The sequence below is a fragment of the Mastigoproctus giganteus genome, chromosome 1 (assembly GCF_048544385.1).
Source record: "Mastigoproctus giganteus isolate SK-2022 chromosome 1, ASM4854438v1, whole genome shotgun sequence".
Taxonomy (NCBI): Eukaryota; Metazoa; Arthropoda; class Arachnida; order Uropygi; family Thelyphonidae; genus Mastigoproctus; species Mastigoproctus giganteus.
In genome coordinates, this window is record NC_143575.1 from 229,257,167 (window position 1) to 229,281,026 (window position 23,860).

Consider the following 23,860-nt stretch of genomic DNA (forward strand, 5'->3'; position numbering starts at 1 on the left):
AATTTTATTAAGTACAACACACAATACACCGAACATTCACTGAACGAAACTTAATGTTTAATGAGATGACTGAGGCTGGATATTTTTAGATAAATGTTCAAAATTCGTTGAAAATCTCAGTTATAGCTCGGACACAACATGGTTTTGTTAAGGGAAAGTCTTGCCTGACCAATTTGATTGGATACTATGATGCAGTCACAAAAGAACTGGATGCAGGGAATAACTTTGATATTATATATTTGGATCTTAGAAAGGCTTTTAATACTGTTGCCCATGGAAGACTGCTGCACAAATTGGAGCAGTGTGGCATTGGAGGCAAATTGCTGCTAGGGATAAAGGGATGGTTGAGGGGGAGAAGACAGAGTGGTAATCAATGGACACTGCTCATCGTGGACTAATGTTATTAGTGGAGTCCCTCAGGGTTCAGTGTTGGGTCCATTATTGTTTTGATGATGGTATATCAATCTTAATGTCCAAGTTTGAAGACGATACAAAGGTTGGCAGTGTTGTTAAGGGCACTGATGCTATGCTGCTGCTGCAACAGGATCTGGAAAGGTTGAGCAGATGGGCTGAGAGGTGGCAAATGAAGTTTAACATTGACAAATGTAAAGTACTACATATGGGAAACAGCAACTCCAGAGCAACGTATCAACTCTGTGGTACTACACTGACAGTGGTAGAGAATGAAAAGGACCTGGGGGTAATTGTGCAGGCAGATATGAAGTTCTCTGAGCAGTGCAGATGGGCTGCAAGAGTAGCTCATGATTTTTTATCAAGGATATACAGGAATTTTTCTAGCAGGGATAAGGAGGTGATTATTCCCTTGTATAAGGCAATGGTCAGGCCACACCTTGAGTACTGTATACAGGTCAGGAGGCCTCATTTCAAGAAGGGTGTACAGCTGCTGGAACGAGTACAGAGAAGGGCAACAAGATTAGTGAATGGAACAAAGGGCTGCTCTTACGAAGAAAGGCTTAAGTTTTGCAAATTACAGTGTCTGGGACTAGGCACCGGCGAGGTGATCTGATAGAGGTGTATAAAGCCTTGAATGGTTTGAGCATGTTCAATGCTGATGAGATTCTGCCTCTTGCTCAGAATAATCACCTGAGAGGGCATAAATTCAAATTGAGGAAAGACAGATGTAGGATAGATGTGCAGAAATTTGCCTTTAGCCAGTGGGTAGTTGGTTGGTGGAACAGACTTCCATCCCTTGTTATGGAAGTTGATAGCCTAAATAAATTTAAGGCTCAGCTGGACAGGTATATCGAATGAACGGAGGGGTGATTTTTTTTTTTTTTTTGGCTGATGCTGCATAAGCTTGCTTTCTTGCATCATATGCCTCTACTAATGCTAAATAACAGTTGCCTCAGTTTCAATCTTTGCAATTTAAAATATTACTTTAATTTTTCCTCCACAATTAAAATGTTCCTTTCAAACAGTACTGAATGCAGAGTGTTTGCACTGGGGGTGAGAATGTAAATTGGGGGGGGGGGTCCATGAAGTATATGTGTATATTCTTTATTATTATTTAATATTTACAATAAATGTATATGTCACAAACAGATCTGTATATTTATGAATGTTATAATAAGAGAATATGAGAAAACAAAATAGGAAACAAAAGGAAATATTTATTATTTAACATCTAAATACTAATAGTCACAAAAACCACATTACTGACAACAATCATAGTTTAATAACAGGAAAATCACTGATTAAAATTCACAAAAAATCATACAAATTAAAATCAAACATGCAAGTATTATAATAATCTTATTCTTCTTTGGTTTTTCTTTGCATATACTCTGAGTGATCACTGAATTATGACCACCTACCTAATACTTCGTAGGTCCTTTTGTCCTCAGTACAGCAGCTATCCGATGTGGCACTGGTTCAGCAAAATGTCGGAAGCATTTGGGAGGTATAGCCAACCAAGCTGTGTGTAATGCGGCTAGCCATGCAGGTATGGAGGTGATTGGTGTATCCAGATGCCAATCGATATGCTGGAAGTCAGAACTGATTCGTGCACATCAAGTGCCCGATGATTCGGTGCATTGTCATCTTGGAAGACACTATCGCCATTCGGGAAAAAGTGTAACATAGCGGTGTGTACACAGTCAGCAAGCAGTTAGTAGACGATTGCAGAGACCAGTGACACGTTGTTCCACATACACCAGGGGTACAAGTTCCTGCCAGTGAAACATGCTCCACACCATACAACTGATTCCACCGGCCTGCACTTTTTATACCATTTATGATGGATGAAGAGCCTCATGTGGTTTATGCCAAATCCATACACGACCATCCAGTGTGTTGAGTAAATAACATGACTCATCCGAACAGCACACCTTCTTCCAATCTTCTAACATCTAACTTGCATGCTTTTTGCACCAGACAAGTTTTTTACGCTGATGTACTTTGGTTAGGAGAGGATGCCGTAGGGGTCGCCTGCTGGTATAGCCCATACATGCAAGCGTGCAATGCATGGTCATGCCAGATATTGTTCTGGGTTGGCCCACGTTGTATTGGGTAGTCAACTCTTCAACAGTGCTGGGCCTGTTCGCCTGTACGAGTTGTTGGATCCAGCACTCACCTCTAACACCAACCTATCGCTGATCTTTGCAGTTTTGCCATCAGATCGTTGTTTGACCATTTTGATGCCAATCCTGGTACACTTTAACAACAGCGGCTCTCGTACACCCCACCAGTCCAGCCATTTGTGAAATCGAGGCATCAGCTTGTTGAGATCCCACAATCTGTCCTTTATCAAAGTCTGATAAATCCCACCTTTTACCCATCATGCTTGGAATTTTACTACCTACTGAACCACCGACACCTTATCTATGCTACGTAGGTCGACTAACTGTGCAATTTCGTACCTCACATGGTCAACGGGTCGCATTCATATGATAGAGGTATTCATAATTCAGTGATCAGTCAGTGTATATCAATCACTTCATTTATTAATTTTTCCAATAATTCATTCGGGCCTTCTAAGTGTATCTTCATGCAATCTAGCAATATTACAGTACAAATACATATACAGTATATTAAAAAGATTATAAAATGTATTGTTTATAGGCTGCAACCAAACCACCTTGTTTGTGGTATATAAAGGAAGAATTAGGCACAAGTAGATTCTTGCTGTGAAAAAAACAAAGGGAATTTTTTTTTTTTTTTTATGAAAATTTCAAACACGAGAAGTATTAGAACCTATAGTACTCAGTACCATGCTTGGGTTGGAGGTTGAGAAGACGAAAGAAGATATTTGATGACATTACTCTTGAACTTCTGTAGAGTGTAATTTTCAGGAAATACGTATGGAGGAAGGTTGTTCCAGAAAACGGCAGTTGAATGAATAAACGAGGAAGATGAAAAGTTGGTTCTGTGAGTTTGAAGTTGGACAGTAAATGGATTTTGACTGGTGGCAGCACATGTTCGGACTGTTTTGAAAGAGAGAGCGGGAATTATAGAAGCCAATTCAGAAGAACAGTGCCCATGGAAGTATCTGTAGAAAAGGCATGCAGCAGAAACAGTATGTCCATGAGACAGAGAGTGGAGAGACTCTGTTAGAGAGGAGTCATTAATTAACCTAACTGCTCTCTTCTGAATGGAATCTAGAAGCCTGAGAGAAGTTTTGGGCACCAACCCCAGGTGTGGAAACAATATTTCATGATAGGGCGGATTTGCGATTCGTATAGAGTGAACAGCTATTTGGAAGAAAAGTAACGCCGAGAGCAAAAGAGAAACCAAGTTTTTTTAGATGCAGGGGAAGCAATATTTGTAATATGCTTTTGCCAAGAGAGATTAGAAGTCAGAGTAATCGCCAAAAGAGATATATCAACTTCCCAAGAAATAGGAGTGTCACCAAAAATAAGAATAGGAGCAGAAGAATCCTTTTTTGAGGGATATAAGACAAGACCGAGTTTTAGAAGGATTGAAATCAACTAAGTTGTCTTTGCCCAACTGGAGAATTATCTGGAGATCGACATTTAAGGAATTCGTAGCGGATATTCGAGAAGTTGAAGCTGATTGAGCAGGGCAAGGTTTCTCAAAATGGAAAGTGGAATGCAATGTGCTATCATTGGCAAAACTATGGATAGGATTTCCAGTCAATGGAAGAAGGTCATTAATATACAAGAGGAAAAGGGTGGGGGAAAGAACTGAACCTTGGGGGACACCAGCATTAGTGGAGAAGTTAGAAGACAGAGAGTCATCTACTATCACCCTCAGTGAGAGAAAACAGGATAACCAATTATAAAAAACAGTTCGCAAACTATAAGATGGAAGCTTGTTTAGAAGACCTTTATGCCAAACATGATCGAAAGCGTTTGAGATATCAAGATCAACTGCTCATGTTTCACCAAATGTTTCCATTGAATTCGTCCATAAATGACCAACATAAGCCAGAATATCACCAGTGGATCGACACTGACAGAATCCATACTGGTGATCGTTGATCAGATGGAAGGTTTCTAAGTAACTTAAGGGTTAGCGGTTAATTGATTTCTCCATTAATTTAGAAAGAGTAGAAGTAATTGCAATGGGATGATAATTGGATGGGAGAGACTTGTCACCCTTTTTAGGAACTGGCTGGATATGAGCAAATATCCAAGCAGAAAGAAAAACATCTTTGCAATAAGAAAGTTAAAAAAGGTGGCAAAGAACAGGAGTAAGTTCAGGAGCAGGTTTTGAGAACAAGTGGAGAAATAACATCAGGACCTGGAGCTTTCTTACCATCAAGATTTGTCAAAATCCTCCTGACATCTTTTTGATGGAAGAGCACAGGCGACATTGAATGGAGCGAGTTGGGAATGGCGGGAGGTGTTTTACCAAGATCATTAATACATGAGTTAGAAGAAAAATGGGATGCTAGCAGATCAGCTTTATCCTTGGCTGAAGTGACAACAGAACCATCTGGTTTTGACAGGGGTGGGGGCAGAGATGAGAAAAAGTTGTGGCCGATAGCTTTGGCAAGAGACCAGAATGCTCAGCTACCATTAGGGCAAGAAGGAAGTTTTCTACACTTAGCCTGTTCAAAATATAGTTTGAACTGATTAATGACTGCTTTACAATTGTTGCGAGCTTTGGTATAGGCAGAAAATGAAACTGAATAATTGGAAAAAAGCCAATTATGATATGAACAACCTTAGCACATTTATTGGAAAACCAAGGTTTAGATAAAGGACAAGATTTTAAAGTGGAGTGTGGGATAAAGGATTCCAAGGACTACAAGGATAATTTCACTGACATGATCTGAGCAAACATTGACATCAGAAGTTTTGAAACAGTAGTCCGACCAAGGAAAAGAAGAAAAGAAATCTCGCAGGTCATCCCATTTTGTATTATCGTAATGCCAAACAATATGAGGTTGGGAATAGCCATAAGATAGAGACTCCACTGGAGAAGAGACAATCACCAAGTTGTGATATGAGGTACCTAAAAGACCACTCACTTCGACCGTGTACTTAGAAGGGTTTTTTGTGAGAAAAAGATCAAGCGTGTTGGCTGTTTGATTATGATTGTCTGGTATTCTTGCAGGTAAATGAACCATCTGTGCAAAGTCATTAGAAATTTAAAAAGCCTCAGCATCTCGACCAGCTGGGTCGGTGTGACTAGAAAACGGAAGCCAGCTGGAGCTGTGAAGATTAAAATCACAAAGGAAAATTAACTCACTGTTAGGAAAGTTGGATAGGAAAAAGTCAAGTTGAAAGAGAGAAAGTCAAAGAGCTCCAAGTGATTAGTGGAGTTGGAAGAACAGTAGAGACAAGATATGAATTTGACACAATGAAAGGTAGAGAGATTTTAAGCCAGAGAAGATCAAAGAGAGGAGATTCCAAATTATCAATTCTCTGACGGGGAATATCGGAACAGACATGTGCACAAGTACCACCTTTGAGGGGAAAGGAATTATACAGTGAATAATTTGGGCAGCTGAAATGAGTAACAGTTGAATTAACGGATAACTGGGATTCTGTCAGAAAAAGTAGATGGGGTTTAGCAGACAACAAGTAGAAATGGACATCGTTGAGATTAGAATTGAGACCACGTATATGTGTGAAATTAACTAGGAAGTGTTTGGGAGGTTTAGATCTTTTCGCAGATAAGCTTACTCTATTAGTTTGACAATTCATTACGTTTTCAATAGTAAGAAAAAGTGTTGGGGGGGGGGACATGCTGCATGAAGTAATAAAATTTTTGTATATGGTGCTCACATGGTAAGAATATACCCAGATCTTTGACATAACGTGATCACATACACACTACTCGGACTCCCTCCAGTCACTATCTGGCAGAGTAGAGGTAGCAAGATTATACACTAGCTCACCTGGAAGCCTCCTGAAGAGTTACCAATAGGTTCAGTCCGGTGTACTAACTAGCGGCCGGCCTACGAATATCGTTTTAGAGCTGTACCCTCGAAATGTAAGGAAGATTGGATCTCACCATGATGTTCATCATAACCTCAAAAGTCATCCATCATACTGCATGATGGAAGAGATGGGGAAGGGTCGACCGGAACTTAGCTCTGGAGACTAAACATGGGTTCTACCACTTCAAGCCTCCAATAAGCAAAGTGGTGGTATTGCACCGGTTGATGAGAGTCATCTACCACCTAGTATTGTCTGGTAACACAGAGGCGTGGCATTCCTCCATGTGGTGTGGGCACCACACCTCGACCCCTGCCTACGTTGGTTCATACCTGGTGATCACCCACAGTGTGCTTGTGCATGGAGGTTATACCCAGGATTACTAATGGTACCACCATCATGAAGGTGCAAGCAGAGGATTCGGCGGTCACAGACCCACTGGACTTCGCTGAAATTGGGTCTACCTGACTTGAATATCACCCGAATATCAATTCCATCGGCATTTTAGACTCCCAGCTAGCTAGTACAGCTTATCTGGCATATCTGAGAGAATGTCTGTGACATTCTCAAGGACCAAATCTGAAAACCATAAAGTAAAACTGCCGATAATTGAAATAGTGACAGCGACCATTCCACGATTTAGAAACTTGTGCTGAATGACAGACGTTTAAAGGTGTCCCAAATCTCTCTGAGGGAACAGTTATAACCATCCTCCATGAAGGAGGGAGTATATGATGGGACCCTTGTCGATCAATTCGGCCCTGGAAAGATTGTGCAAGGCTCAAGGGGTAGAATTTTTTTCAGCCTGGACTGTACTTGTTAACAGGAGAGATTGCTTCTACAGGGATGGGATACACTTAAATAGAAAGGGTGCAAGAATATTTGCTGATGCTATCGAGGCAGTGTTAGGTGGGTCGGAAAACTGCTAGCTTGGGGGGAGACAAAGACCAATAGATTGACAGTAGCCACTGGCAGAGGTGAAAGAGATTCTTGCACTGCTTCTATTAGAATGAGCAGAAGCCTGAAAAACAAGATGCATGGTATTATTTCAGAGACTGCTGGGAGCCATTGCGGTACAAGTAAACACATGGGTTGTGTTAGGGTAGCTAAGAATAGAAACAGGTGCAGGTATACTTGCGTGTACACCAATGCTAGGAGTTTAGTAAATAAATTCGATGAATTTGAGGTATTGCTCAAAACATCAAAGGCAGATATTGTTGGGATATCAGAGACGTGGTGTCACACAGATATAAGGGATGCGGAACTGCAATTTGGGGAGTACAACGTCTACAGAAAGGATAGACAGGATAGGAAGAGGGGGAGGTGTTATGCTATTAGTTAAGAAACACATAAAAACCAAGGAAGTGAAGCCAGTCGACATCGCTGGACAGTGCAGTGTGGAGTCAGTTTGGTGTGACATAAACATTGGGAGATCAAAATTGAGAGTAGGAGTGTGCTATAGGCCTAATGACTCTGATGAGTATAATAAGGAACTGTACAGGGAAATAGAGTGGGCCAGTAAATCAGAGTGTCTTATAATGGGAGATTTTAATTTCCAGATATTGATTGGATTTTGGGGGCTGGTTACTCACACACTAGCAGGGCTTTTGTGGATTTATTGGATGATTGTTTTCTACATCAGCATGTTCTGGAGGCAACTAGAGGGAGTAATACTCTTGATTTGATTATCAGCAGTGATTCTTCATGCATTAAGAATCTGCAGATAAATGAACCACTAGGTGGCAGTGATCACAGTGTGCTGAAGTGGGATTTACTGAAAGAGGTAACTACCATTAGGGGTAAAGGGAAGGGTTATTGTTTCCGTAAAGGCGACTACGATGGACTGAGACAGTATTTAAATTCTATACAGTGGAACCAACTGATGATGTTACCAACAGCAAATTCAAAATGGGAAGCATTCAAAGAACTTATCTTGGAAGCTACTAGGCTTTACATACCAACTAAGAAATATTGTTCAAGGTTTAGGCCAAAATGGATGTCAGATGAGCTAATGAGGCACATGGCAGAGAAGAAAAATGCATGGAATACATACAAATTAACACATGACACAGAAGCCTATGATAGATACAAGTTGATATGCAACCAAGTTACAAAGGAGGTTAGGCAGGCGAAGACAGATTACGAGAAATCCTTGGCAAGGGATGCAAAGAAAAACAGCAAAGAGTTCTTTACTTATGTAAACTCTAGAAGGAAGGGGATGAATCAGATTGGTCCACTTGATATTGATGGGTCAAGTGTTGATGATCCTGCTCAGGTAGCTAACAAACTAAATGAATATTTTGCATCGACATTCACACATGAGGAGTTATTCAGCGAGGGGAATGCCAGAGGTGTATTCAACTCTAGCAGTAAGCTACAGAATCTTGAAATAACTGGGAGTAAAGTGGAGGAGAAACTGTTGAAGATAAACACAAGAAAGGCACCCGGGGTGGATGGGATCTATCCAGTTATATTAAAGGAGGCAGCAAAGGAAGTAAGCAAACCCTTAGCCATAATTATGAGAGCTTCCTTGGACTCAGGGGAGGTACCCATAGACTGGAAATGTGCAAATGTGACCCCAATTCACAAAGGAGGATCAAAGGCTGACACAAGTAATTATAGACCTGTGAGCTTAACTTCTGTTCCAGGAAAATTAATGGAGGCACTGGTTAAAGAAGCACTGCAGGATCATTTAGACAAGACTTCAGTTATAGCTCAGACACAGCATGGTTTTGTTAAGGGGAAGTCTTGCCTGACCAACTTGATTGGATACTATGATGCAGTCACAAAAGAACTGGATGCAGGGAATAACTTTGATATTATATACTTGGATCTTAGAAAGGCTTTTGATGCTGTTGCACATGGAAGACTGCTACACAAATTGGACCAGTGTGACATTGGAGGCAAATTGCTGCTATGGATAAAGGGATGGTTGAGGGGGAGAAGACAGAGAGTGGTAATCAATGGACATTGCTCATCGTGGACTGATGTTATTAGTGGAGTCCCTCAGGGCTCAGTGTTGGGTCCATTATTGTTTTCTGTATTTATAAATGATATTAATGATGGTATATCGGGCTTAATGTCCAAGTTTGCAGACGATACAAAGGTTGGCAGGGTTGTCAAGGACACTAATGACACTATGCTGCTGCAACAGGATCTGGAAAGGTTGAGCAGATGGGCTGAGAGGTGGCAAATGAAGTTTAACATTGACAAATGTAAAGTACTACACATGGGAAACAGCAACCCCAGAGCAACGTATCAACTCTGTGGTACAACACTGACAGTGGTAGAGAATGAAAGGGACTTGGGGGTGGTTGTGCAGGCAGATATGAAGTTCTCTGAGCAGTGCAGATGGGCTGCAAGAGTAGCTCATGGAGTATTGTCAATGATATACAGGAATTTTTCCAGCAGGGATAAGGAGGTGATTATTCCATTGTATAAGGCAATGGTCAGGCCACACCTAGAGTACTGTATACAGGTCTGGAGGCCTCATTTCAAGAAGGATGTAGAGCTGCTGGAACGAGTACAGAGAAGGGCAACAAGATTAGTGAATGGAACAAAGGGGTGCTCTTACGAAGAAAGGCTTAAGTTTTGCAAATTACAGTGTCTGGAGACTAGGCACCAGCGAGGTGATCTGGAGGTGTATAAAGCCGTGAATGGTTTAAGCATGCTCAATGCTGATGGGATTCTTCCTCTAGCTCAGAAAAATCACCTGAGAGGGCATAAATTCAAATTGAGGAAAGACAGATGTAGGATAGATGCGGAAATTTGCCTTTAGCCAGCGGGTGGTTAGTTGGTGGAACAGACTTCCATCCCTTGTGGTGGAGGTTGATAGCCTAAATAAGTTTAAGGCTCAGCTGGACAGGTATTTTGAACGAACAGAGGGGTGAAGTGGAAGTGTGTTTTTTTTTTTTTTTTTTTTTTTGGCTGATGCTGCATAAGCTTGCTTTCTTGCATCAAATGCCTCTACTAATGCTAATGCTAATGCTAATTGGGTATGACCAAGGTCAGTATAAGGTGGGTCCCCAGATTTCTGACCCCCTTGCAGAAGCAATTCAGAGTACAGTGTTGTGAGGAGAATTCAGAGCTTTATGGAAGAGATCCTGAAGCATGGGTTCATCACTGGGGTCCTGAGACCAGGCAAGAATCAATGCAATGGAAGCACAATAGTTCTCCTCACCCAAAAAATTTCGGACACAACCTTCAGCTGGCAAGATTATGGCCACCATTTTTTGGGATGTTGAGGGAATTTTGTACATTCACTACTTGGAACACAAGCAGCCACTCTGGGGAGTAATATGCATCCCTACTGTACAACCTCAAGGGACATCATAAAGGAAAAAAATGGAAAAAATTTCCAGAAGTGTTCTGCCTCTTCATGACAATGCACCAGTGTACAGGTCACATGCTATTGTTTTGAGAGACTGTGATTTTACAGAACTTACCCATACAGCTTACAGGCCGAATCTAGCCCCCAGTAACTATTTCCTGTTTTGACATCTCAAGAAAAACGTATGCGAATATTTCTTTGCTGATGATAATGAACTGAAGTCTTCTGTTTTTGTTCTTTGATGAACAGGACAAACAATTTTATTTGTCTGATATTTCCTCATTTCCAACAAATTGGAACAAGTGTACAGAAGTTCAGTAGAGTTACATTGAAAAATAAAAACAGATTTTTGCCTTTATCTCATTTCTTTCACATGTAGGTAAATAATTTATTGAACACTCGCTAGTACATTAGACTGTGAGAGTGTGACTTTTGTAAACAGAGGGTAAAGACAGAAAATGGCAATTGTTTGGATACAAATCACATAAAAAATAGAGAAAGCTTTAAAAAAATGTGGCACCTAGTACTTCATTACTTTTCCAATTTTTAAACAAGGTCATGTAGAGGGAATATATCCCGCCATCCTAAAATTGGTGTAACCTTTAGTTTATTTTTCCCAGATTTTTTTTCTGCGCAGTTTCTCCCCCCTCAATTACCATAGGTACATTAGTACTTATGTACCTATGGTTAATGTCGGTGTCAGAGAACACCAATGTTATGCATAAATTTTCCCCCCTCAGTTATATATAGGTACAAATATAAATATGTACGTTTAGTTACAACTGTGAAATTAAATTATTTTTTGTGTATGTAAATCAAATTGCTATGCTCTCTCTCACAGGTATGTACAATGATACATAATAAATACCATAGCACTTATTTTAATGTATGACATATGCATGCTAATTTGTAATGGTGGCAGAAATGAAAATTAGCAATATGTTATGTTATGTGAAAGAAACAGAATTTCTTCATGGTAAAATTTTTATCTTTCTCGTAGAGACTAAATTAATGGATTAACTGTCTATTTGTAAATGCTATCACAATGAAACTAAAAGATTCATAACATTTTAAATGAGAATTGTGACAAATTTGATAAAGATAAAATGTTAATCCTGCAGTGGTAGCACTCCATAAAGTAACAGCTCTGGTGTTGAAGAATCTGATAGGCAACAAACTTTGTTTTTAATTCTGCATGGATTATACCAGTATTTCATCCTTTTTTAATGGACTGTAATACTTATTGTAGTAATTTTTTAGTTTATAATAAAAAATTAAATATTTAAGAATGCAGTGTTTTTCATAGTTTTAAATAAACCTTCATTTAAAAAAACAAAAAAAATTATTAATTTTGTTAGCATTTACAAAAGAAAAAAAAAATGTTCCTGGTATCAAGTATAAAAATGAAATTCTTGTCTCTTCCATTTTTCAGTTTTAAAAATTGAATATATTCATGCCCATTATGTAAAAACAATGCATTCATGCCTATTGTGTAAAAACAATGTATTCATGCCTATTATATAAAAACTGAATGCATTCATTGGTGCATGACTGGAAAGGTTTTCTCATGCAATAACTCTGGGAGAAAGAAAGATACACAGTAAAAATTTTAGTATTAGCAATAGCAAATAATACAAAAAAAACCAAGCTTATTTACAGCATTAGCAAACAAAAAAAAAAAAACACTTCCTATATCATCTGTCCATCCTACCTAATTACAGTTTGTCTAATTATACCATGAATTCATGGGTCTGGGAGATTGTTCCAACAGTTGACTACACTGATTCACTTTATTTCAATAGTATAACTGTTGATGATCCTGATCAGATTACTGACACACTGAATAGGTATTTTGCATCTATATTCACACATAAGGCATTCTCTGGGAAGGGGAAGCCAGAAGCATATCAGAAGCTATATAAAAAAGGTGCCCAGGGTGTATGGCTTCTACACAGTTATGTTAGAGGAGGCAGCAAAGGAGATAAGCAAACCTTTAGCCATAATTAGGAGAGCTTCTCTTGATTCAGAGGAGATCCCCCATGGCACTCCCCTGAATCAAGTTGTGCAAATGTACCCCCAGTTCACAAAGGGGGATCTAAAGGTGACATAAGTAATTACAGATGTGTTAGTGTAATTTCTGTTCCAGGAAAAATAATGGAGTGACTGGTTAAAGAAATAATACATGATCATCTAGACAATGATGCAATCCCCCCCACCCCCAATCTAGACAGCAGTCACACAGCATGGATTTGTTAAGGGGAGATCTTGTCTGACCAATCTCACTGGATACTATGATGGAGTAATACAGGAAGTACATGCAAAAAATAATTCTGATATCATATACTTGGATTTCCGGTAAAAGTTTTTGATACTGTTGAACATAAAAGACTGCTATATAAAATGGAGCAGTGTGGCATTAAGGGAAAATTTCTGCTTTGGATAAAGGGATGGTTGAGTGGGAGAAGACAGAGTGGTTATCAGTGGACACTGCTCTTTGTGGACTAATGTTATTAGTAGAATCTTCCAGGGTTCAGTGCTGGGCCCATCATTGTATTATTGATGAAAGTGTACTGGGCTTAACGTCTAAGTTTGCAGATGATACAAAGGTTGGCAGGGTAGTTAATGATAGCAATCAAGGTAAGCTATTGCAACAAGATATAGAAAAATTAGGCAGATGGCCTGAGAAATGGCAGTTAAAATTTAACATTGACAAATGCAAGGTACTGCATATGAGTAGCAGTAATCCCAGATTAGCATAGCAACTGAGTGGTACTATGCTCAAAGTAGTCAAAAATGAACGGGATAATTGTGTAGTCACATGTAAAGTTCTATGAGCAGTGCAGACAGGACAGCCTATGGGGTGATTATGCCATTTGCACGAGGCAAGGGTTAAGCCACATCTTCAGCACTGCATACAGGTCCAGAGGCCTCATTTTAGGAAGGGTATAGATCTACTGGAAAAGGTGAAAAGAAGGGAAATGAGATTGATGAAGAGAACAAAAGGGTGATCTTACCAAGAAAGGCTTCACTTCTGCAAACTGCAGTGTCTGGAGACTAGGCAGCTGCAAGATGATCTTATTGAGACATTTAAGCCTTTGAATGGATTGAACAAGCTCCAAGCTGATGGAATCCTTCTTCTTGCTCATATTACACATAAGGGGTATAAATTCATACTGAGGAAGGAGGGTTGATTGTTGGAACAAATCTCCATCTGTTGTTGCGGAAGTGGGTGGGGTGAATAAATTCAAGGAAGAACTAGACAAATTATTGCAGGGGATAGACAGGTGAAGTGGGAAAGTTTTTTTTTTTTTTTTTGTTGATGCTTTATAAGCTAGCTTAGCTTTCTAGCATCATTTTCCACTACTAACAACTCTGAGCAAGCAGAAGTATTCCATCAGCACTAAGCTTATTCAATCCATTCAAAGCCTTAAACACCTCAATTAGATCTTGCATTGCCTGGTCTCTAGGTACTGTGGCTAGCAAAATTAAGCTTTCCTGGTAACAGTACAATTTTTTTTCCCATCTCATTAGTCTCACTGCTCTTCTTTGCACTTGTTTCAATAGATCCACATCCTTCCTGAAAAAAAAAACAGCTTCCAGACCTGAATGGAGTACTCAAGATGGGGCCTAACTATTGGCATGTAGTGGTGGGAAGTGGGGGAGGAGATGGAGAGAAGAAAGTGGTGGATGAGTCTAACAGATGTGCCAATCACAGAAAGATTCATGATTTTTATGTCACAAAAAAAAAAACATGCCAACCATCAGGGAGCTTCTCTTCAATTTAAAAAGGAGTTAAACTTGGATTTTGGGAAGGAATATTTACAAAAATTCAAACAAGCAAACAAGAAAAAAAGTTCCAATATAATTTTGATTGAAAGGCAGAAAATACCAAGCAAGAAGCTACATATCTTTAAAGGATTAAGAAATACAGGATCATTCTGTTGTGTGTTTTGATGAATCTTACATTCATTTGTCATATGTAAAAAACATATGCTTGCAGTCATCTGATGAGCACTGAATTGAAATGCCTACTGGAAAAGGCCCTCTACTTATAACAGTAATGTTTTACCAACAATGGTAGAAGTGATGGCAGCATGAACAATGTGCTTTTAATGTTTAAATTAAATACAAAGACTGGGGACTATTATATGACATGAACTTCAAAAATTTCAGCAGATGAGTAAAGCAACACATTTTGCTGACATCTTAATGGACAATGCAAGCTGTGCAAGCCAATATAAAACTAACAAGTGCAGTTTTGAAAAAGATATCAATACAATGATTATCAAAAAATAATGTGGCATATGAATCAGAGCTTTTGAATATTGTGTGGTTGCAGCCATTTAAAACACAAATACAAACTAAACAAGATAATTTCAGTCTATGGGAATGAAGTTTTATAGATTACACTACATCATGTCAACTTAACTCTTACTGAATTAGTGCAGAGTTATATTAAAGGATAAGGATAGGCAGCTGAAAATAATGCAAGTAATTGTCTTAAAGATGTACAAAAATTGTGAGAAATGCAGTTTTCACAATATGCTTTGGTGTATGGGGTGAGGGAGAAATGTTGCAATAATTTGATGAAAATTAAGGACACATACTGGAACACTGATGGATTTCTTGAAGTCATTCATGATATCATTATTGTCCTAAAATGCAATTCAACCAACTCTGATACCAGTATCAAATGAGAAGAATCGAAAAATGAACTGCAATCAGAATAAAAAGTAAGTATACTTCTTGTTTTTGTTAGTGTCATTCTTGTTATTATCATCTGAAGACAAATAAATGTGTGTATTTATATATTCTTTTCAAGGCAGTCAAACTATACCATCTTATATTTTATCATGTATAGAATCAGAAAGATCTACCTGGACAAATAAAAGAACAAGCTACCCCAAAATCCACTCAAGCACTTTAAAAATATTAAGCTTACATTAAACTTATTTACTTTAAAAAACAATTGCATTTTACAGTTGAAAATTTTACAGTTTCTTGCTTACCCTGTTTATAGAAGCTTTTGTAACTTCAGGAAAACTGATTCACTTGACAATGTAGTCAGAATTATGATGACTGTTACATATCCCACCATCCAAACCATACTATGCTATAGGAATATTTCATGCTATCTGAGACTACTGTCTTTTCAGTTCCAATTTTTCATCAGGCTAAATACAGCCAGATACTTCAGCTCAGATCAGGCAACAACCACTTTATGCTGCCAATGTTATCTCGTTTTACCCATTAGTTTACCCGAGGAAATGTAAAGTAAACTGTCCCTATGCATACGTTATACTATCTTTACTACTTGAAAACTGAATCTTCACCCTTCAAGATCAAATCCCAACTTCTTTTCTCAAATTTGAAAGCTCAACTCCTCGTTTTCCACAGAAAAATTTACATACATTTCCCTAATGATATCTCCATTAAAAAAATAAAATAATAATAATAAAAAATATTCAATGGGCCAGTTTCCCATAGCAAACTGGCTAAATTGTACCGACTTATGCTAATTTGGTAAAATTAGCTTGTTAATTGAGCACAATTCTGTCATAATGACTTCTTCCTTCTATGAATTCCCATCATCTACGAGGATAAAGTTTCATAATGAGGCAATGTAAAGTAAGCATTCCCTATGCATACGTTATACTATCTTTACTACTTGAAAACTGAATCTTCACCCTTCGAGATCAAATCCAAACTTCTTTTCTCAAATTTGAAAGCCCAACTCCTCGTTTTCCACAGAAAAATTTACATACATTTCCCTAATGATATCTCCATTAAAAAAAAATAAAATAAAACTGGCTAAATTGTACCCACTTAAGCTAATTTAGTAAAATTAGCTTGTTAATTGGGCACAATTCTGTCATAATGACTTCTTCCTTTATGAATTCCCACCATCTATGAGGATAAAGTTTCATAATGATACAATGTTTGTCTGGGGATTTTTTAGGCTCATTGGCATCTATGGCCATAGTGTGCCACATAATGATACAGCACTTGAAGTGAAGAGTTAAAGGCAATGGCTTGTGGAGTTTTTCAAGTTGGGGTAAAAACTGTGGGATGGTTTTTAAATTCATTGAACCTGAAAATTTAATGAAAAAGTCTCTCCTCATTTCAAAAAAAGTGTGGTTACGCCTTGTAGGATTTCTAGGCTTGAAAATTATTTAATAAACAGTATGAGAGAGTAAAGAAGAAGAAAATAATTATATTATGTATATATAAATTTATATAGAAAGGTCATGGTAAAAAAATAAAATAAAAATAATTGGATGAAAAAAAACATCTGTGGGCAGCCTATACTTTTAAAATAGAAGGATAGGAAAACCATTTAAGAAAGCAATTACTAATGCTTTCTTTGTTTTTGTTTAGTTTTCATTTTGTTTCATCCATTTATTTATTATTTTTTTTTCTTACCATGACCTTTCTACATAAATTTATATATACATAATATAATTATTTTCTTCTTTACTCTCTCCAACTGTTTGTTAAATAATTTTCAAGCCTAGAAATCTTACAAGGAGTAACTATACTTTTTTCTGGAGGGGTAGAGAGTTTTCCATTAAATTTTCAAGTTTAATAAATTTAAAAACCATCCCACAGTTTTTCCCAACTTGAAACTTCACAAGCCATCGCCTCTTTTTACTCTTCACTTCAAACACTGTATCATTATGAAATGTTATCCTTGAGGTAATGTCTCCATTAAAATTAAAAATTCAATGGAGTTCTATTATAATGAATCTAATAGTCTCTCTTTCCCAAACAGCACCATATAAATCTAAAAATGGCAGATTTGCAGTCAAGGGAAAATGATTTAATAATAATTCATTTAATTTTGTAAGGAATTAATTTTAATCATAAGGTTAATTAAAAATAAAGATAAAAAAGTTAATTAAAAACTTACTTCTGAATGTGTTAACATTAGACACATATCCATATCACTATTATTAGCACCTAGACCACTCATTGAGGAGCCAACAACATAAAGACCACAGTCTACAGAAAAAAAATAAAAATAAATAAAAATTAGTTGCCTTAAAAAGTAATTTTACTAACAATGAACTTTTTAAAATACTATTACTACAATCTAACATTTAACGATTGGAAAGATAATTTAAAATCTGAAGTAGCCAAGTAATCATGCTAAATATGGTATGATATTCTTGTCAAATTAATCAATTGTAAAACTCCTTTGACCTATGAATGAGTATAAACAGAACATTTCCAATTTTTTTTTTTTTTTTGTCAGTGACATTAGATAAAAGTTCATTTCACAATGATTTTATGAAACTATCAAGATAGATTTATTCCGTTTTCGTGTACTAAAAATATCAGTATCCTCATTTAGTCTCATTAAATTTTGTAAAAATAATAAACTGTACGGATTTTTAATTAAAAATTAACACTAGAAAGGGGTTTAGAAATGAAAGCCTCATGAATTCGATTTGACTGACTCCAGAAAAGAAAATTATGTACAATTAACATTAATTAATAAACTTAAAAAAAAAAAAAAAAAAAACAATAATTCATTCTTTCTTTGAACGGAAAGAAAGAAAACTTTCTTTCCTTCCATGGTTAACTGATTACAGTGCACAACACTAATTGTCATTAGTGCAAAATCAGTGATTTTTATACCTGATTATGAAAATATTACCAAAATGTTTTGGAAATATTTTTTTTTTTTTTTTTTGTTGGGAAAGTACATTTATGTTCCTTTGAGAAAAATACAAATATCCCACACTCCATAAAGATTTGGTTTGAAGTATGCAGCTACTTAGAAGGGAACAGGCATTCTGTGTGTTATCAGACAGACACTCAGATAGATTCATCTGAGTGTCTTATAAAACACTGATGGATCCAATATCTTTCTATTTCAGAAGATTTAGGAGAAGTCTGGTTGGCCTTCCTCCCTAAAATCTACTCATGCACACCTTCCTGATGGTAAGCCCTGTTACATCACTTAGGTGGCAACGAACGTGTAGAGTGGTTCTCTTCAAGACGCCTGGTCAGCGTGAAGAGGAAAAGACCAAACCCTCCAGCACATGACAGTAAGACAAAACAAATGGCCCTCAGTCCCCAACGGCTTTTACTCCCCCTCTTACGGCAGTGAGAGAATCAGAGTGGAAGCAGAGGATGCTAAGAATATCTGGGTACGACCAGGCTACCATGCACGGAAACTGAACTTGGCCTGTTACAACGTAAGTTGCTCATCGGCGAAGACAGGATATTACAGCTGGTAAAGGAACTAGAAAATGTGAATTGGATGGATGGATGGTTGGTTGGCTGGTTGGTTGGTTGGTTGGTTATTGGGTTTTATTGGCGCATCAGCAACTAAGGCTATAATGCGCCAAAACCAGGTGTGTGAATGGGAATATCATCGGTTTGGCTGAAACAAGAAGAAGAAATGAATCAGTTATAAGTTAATCAAGTGGAAATCTGCTGTACACAAATGGAAACAGTGAAAGGAGTGAAGGTGGAGTTCACTTTCTGGTCCATAAAGACAGGGGCTCACATTTGGTGAGTATGGGCTTGGCATACCCAGGGTCCTGAGCTGGATATCATCATTCTTCTCTTTCTTAGTGATTTTCTTCTACTTCTCTCTCTCTCTCTCTCTCTCTCTCTCTCTCTCTCTCTCTCTCTCTCTCTCAGGGTAACTCGGAATTTTTTTTTGGCTGGTGCAGCATAAGCCTCATGCTTCCTTGCGCTATATGGCTGGCAATAATAATAATAATAAAAACAACATTTTGGAATTCAAAAGTACATCACCAAGGGTATCAAGACTACTACTCAGGATTTCTAAGTGGTATAAGATAAAGGTTATAATGATTTATGCACCAACATCGAGCCATGATGATAAAGAGGTTGAAGAAATGTACAAAGAAATTGAGAGTCTTCTAGATGAACAGAAAACTCACTACACTTTCATTATGGGGGACTTCAATGATAAGGTTGGAAAGAGACAAAGCAGCGCAGAAAGGGGAAACTATAGGAAATTTTGGAAATGGTGAAAGAAATGAAAGAGAGGTGAAAGACTTGTGGAATTTTTTTATTTTTTTATTTTTTTTTTTATATGTAAACCCCAAACACAAGAGGTATTAGAATTGTTATTTGTTATTTGGTTTTTAGGAGCATTAGCAACTAAGGCCACATTGCTCCGGGATATGCGGTGGTCATTCTCTGACCATTCCGCATCCTCTGTATTTGGTGGTGATGGGCTCGAACCCCAGTCTAATCAAGAAGCGTGTGCTATGCACTGCTGCTACTTCCCACCTGGCTATGGAGGTGCCAGAGGTATTAGAACCTGTAGTACTTAGTACCGTGCTTGGGTTGGAGGTTGAGAAGACGAAAGAAGATATTTGTTGACATTGGACTTCAACTTCTGTAGACTGTAATTTTCAGGAAATACGTATGAAGGAAGGTTGTTCCAGAAAACGGAAGTTGAATGAATAAACGAGGAAGATGAAACGTTGGTTCTGTGAGTTTGAAGTTGGACAGTCAATGGATGTTGGCTGGTGGCGGCACATGTTCGGACTGTTTTGAAAGAGAGAGTGAGAATTATAAAAGACAATTCAGAAGAACAGTGCCCACGGAAGTATCTGTAGAAGAGGCATGCAGCAGAAACAGTACGTCTATGAGACAGCGAGTGGAGAGACTCTGTCAGAGATGAATCATTAATTAACTTAACTGCCCTCTTCTGAATGGAATTAAGAAGCCTGAGAGAGGTTTTGGGGACACCACCCCAGATGTGGGAACAATATTCCATGGCAGGGCAGATTTGTGATTGATACAGAGGGAGCAGCTGTTTGGAAGAAAAGTAACGACGAGAGCGAAAGAGAAAACCAAGTATTTTAGATGCAGAGGAAGCAATATTTGTAATGTGCTTGTGCCAAGAGAGACTAGAAGTAAGGGTAATTCCCAAAAGAGATATATCATTTTGCCTAGAAATCGGAGTGTCACTAAAGATAAGCATAGGAGCAGAAGAATCCTTTTTGCTATATATAAGACAACACTGAGTTTTAGAAGAGTTGAAATCAACTAAGTTGTCTTTGCCCCACTGGAGAATTAACTGAAGATAGGCATTTAAGGAATTGGTAGCAGATTTTCAAGAAGTTGAAGCTGATTGAACAGGGCAAGATTCCTCAAAATGGAAAGTGGATTGAATTTGCTATCATTGGCGAAACTATGGATAGGATTCCCAGTCAATGGAAGAAAGTCATTAATATACAAGAGGAAAAGAGTGGGGGATAGAACTGAACCTTGGGAGACACTGGCATTAGTGGAGAAGTTAGAAGACAGAGAGACATCTACCATCACCCTCAGAGAGCGATCAGAGAGAAAACTGGATAACCAATTACTGCAGGTAAATGAACCACTAGGTGGCAGTGATCACAGTGTGTTGAAGTGGGATTTACTCAAGGAGGTAACTACCATCAGAGGTAAAGGGAAGGGTTTTTGTTTTCGTAAAGGCGACTATGATGGTCTGAGACAGTATTTAAATTCTATACAGTGGGACCAACTGATGATGTTACCAACATCAAACTCAAAATGGGAGGCATTCAAGGAACTAATCTTGGAGGCTACCAGGCTCTACATACCAACTAAGAAATATTGTTCAAGGTTTAGGCCTAAATGGTTGTCAGATGAACTAAAGAGAAGAAAAATGCATGGGATACATACAAATTAATGGGTGACATGGAAGCCTATGATAGATATAAGTTGGTCTGCAACCAAGTCACAAAGGAGATTAGGCAGGCAAAGGCAGACCACGAAAAATCCTTGGCAAAGGATGCAAAGAAAAACAGAAAAGAGTTCTTTACATATTTAAACTCAAGAAGGAAAGGGATGAATCAGATTGGTCCACTGGATATTGATGGTTCAACAGTTGAGGATCCTGCTCAGGTGGCTAACAATTTAAACGAGTATTTTGCATCTACATTCACGCATGAGGAGTTATTCAGGAAGGAGAATGATGTAGGTAAAGTAAACATTGGCAGTGAGCTGGATGATTTTGTAATAACTGAGAGGAAAGTGGAGGAGAGATTGTTGAGGATAAACATAAAAAAGGCACCTGGGGTGGATGGGATGTATCCAGTTATATTAAAGGAGGCAGCAAAGGAAGTAAGCAAGCCCCTAGCCATAATTATGAGAGCTTCTTTGGACTCAGGGGAGGTACCCATAGACTGGAGATGTGCAAATGTAACCCCAATTCACAAAGGAGGATCAAAGGCTGACACAAGTAATTATAGACCTGTTAGTTTAACTTCTGTTCCAGGTAAATTAATGGAGGCACTGGTTAAAGAAGCACTGCAGGATCATCTAGACAAGAATTCACTTATAGCTCAGACGCAGCATGGTTTTGTTAAGGGCAGGTCTTGCCTGACCAATTTGATTGGATACTATGATGTAGTCACAAAAGAACTGGATGCAGGGAATAACTTTGATATTATATATTTGGATCTTAGAAAGGCTTTTGATACTGTTGCACATGGAAGACTGCTGCACAAATTGGAGCAGTGTGGCATTGGAGTCAAATTGCTGCTATGGATAAGGGGATGGTTGAGTGGCAGAAGACAGAGAGTGGTAATCAATGGACACTGCTCAACGTGGACTAATGTTATTAGTGGAGTTCCTCAGGGTTCAGTGTTGGTTCCGTTGTTGTTTTCGGTGTTTATGAATGATATTGATGATGGGATATCAAGTTTAATGTCCAAGTTTGCAGATGATACAAAAGTTGGCAGGGTTGTTAAGGACACTACTGACACTATGCTGCTGCAACAGGATCTGGAAAGGTTGAACAGATGGGCTGAGAGGTGGCAAATGAAGTTTAACATTGACAAATGTAAAGTACTACATATGGGAAACAGTAACCCCAGAGCAACGTATCAACTCTGCGGTACTACACTGACAGTGGTGCAGAATGAAAAGGACCTGGGGGTAATTGTGCAGGCAGATATGAAGTTCTCTGAGCAGTGCAGACGAGCTGCAAGAGTAGCTCATGGTGTCTTGTCAATGATAAAGAGGAATTTTTCTAGCAGGGATAAGGAGGTGATTATTTCCTTGTATAAGGCAATGGTTAGGCCACATCTTGAGTACTGTATACAGGTCTGGAAGCCTCATTTCAGGAAGGATGTGGAGCTGCTGGAACGGGTACAGAGAAGGGCAACAAGATTAGTGAATGGAACAAAGGGTTGCTCTTACGAAGAAAGGCTTAAGTTTTGCAAATTACAGAGTCTGGAGACTAGGGACCGGAGAGGTGATCTGATAGAGGTGTATAAGGCTTTGAATGGTTTGAGCATGCTCAATGCCAATGGGATTCTTCATCTTGCTCAGAATAATCAGCTCAGAGGGCATAAATTCAAATTGAGGAAGGACGGATGTCGGATAGATGTGCGGAAATTTGCCTTTGGCCAGCGGGTGGTTGGTTGGTGGAACCGACTTCCATCAGTTGTTGTTGAAGTTGATAGCCTAAACAAATTTAAAGCTCATCTGGACAGGTATTTCGAACGAACGGAGGGGTGAAATGGGAGTGGTGTGTGTTTTTTTTTTTTTTTTTTTTTTGGCTGATGCTGAATAAGCTTGCTTTCGCATCATATGCCTCTACTAATGCTAATGCTAATGCTAAAAACAGTTGGCAAACCATAAGATGGAAGCTTGTTTAGAAGATCTTTATGCCAAACATGATCGAAAGCCTTTGAGATGTCAAGAGCAACTACTTGTGTTTCATCGAACCTTTCCATTGAATTAGTCCATAAATGGATAACATAAGCCAGAACATCACCAGTGGATCGACACTGACGGAATCCATACTGGTTTCCATCAGTGTCCGACCGTTGATCAGATGGAAGGTTTCTATGTAGTTTAAGAGTTGGTGGTTAATTGATTTCTCCATTACTTTAGAAAGCATAGAAGAAATTGCAATGGGACGATAATAGGAGGGAAGGGATTTGTCACCCTTTTTAGGAACTGGCTGGATATGAGCAAATTTCCAAGCAGAAGGAAAAACACCTTTGGAAAAAGAAAGTGAAAAAAGGCAGCAAAGAATAGGAGTAAGTTCAGAAGCACAGGTTTTGAGAACAAGTGGAGAAATACCATCGGGACCTGGAGCTTTCTTAGCATCAAGATTCATCAAAATCCTTCTGATATCCTTTAGATGGAA

General features: G+C 38.4%; 1 protein-coding gene across 1 annotated transcript in view; it reads right to left on the reverse strand.

Annotated features, from left to right (window-relative positions):
* The window catches only part of LOC150091576 (poly(A) RNA polymerase gld-2 homolog A-like), a 359,740-nt gene that overhangs the window by 242,748 nt on the left and 93,132 nt on the right, over nucleotides 1-23,860 (reverse strand). The window contains exon 5 of the mRNA XM_090384638.1: nucleotides 17,609-17,700. Coding sequence (XP_090240764.1) covers nucleotides 17,609-17,700 — 92 coding nt within the window. The remainder of the gene's footprint in view (nucleotides 1-17,608; nucleotides 17,701-23,860) is intronic.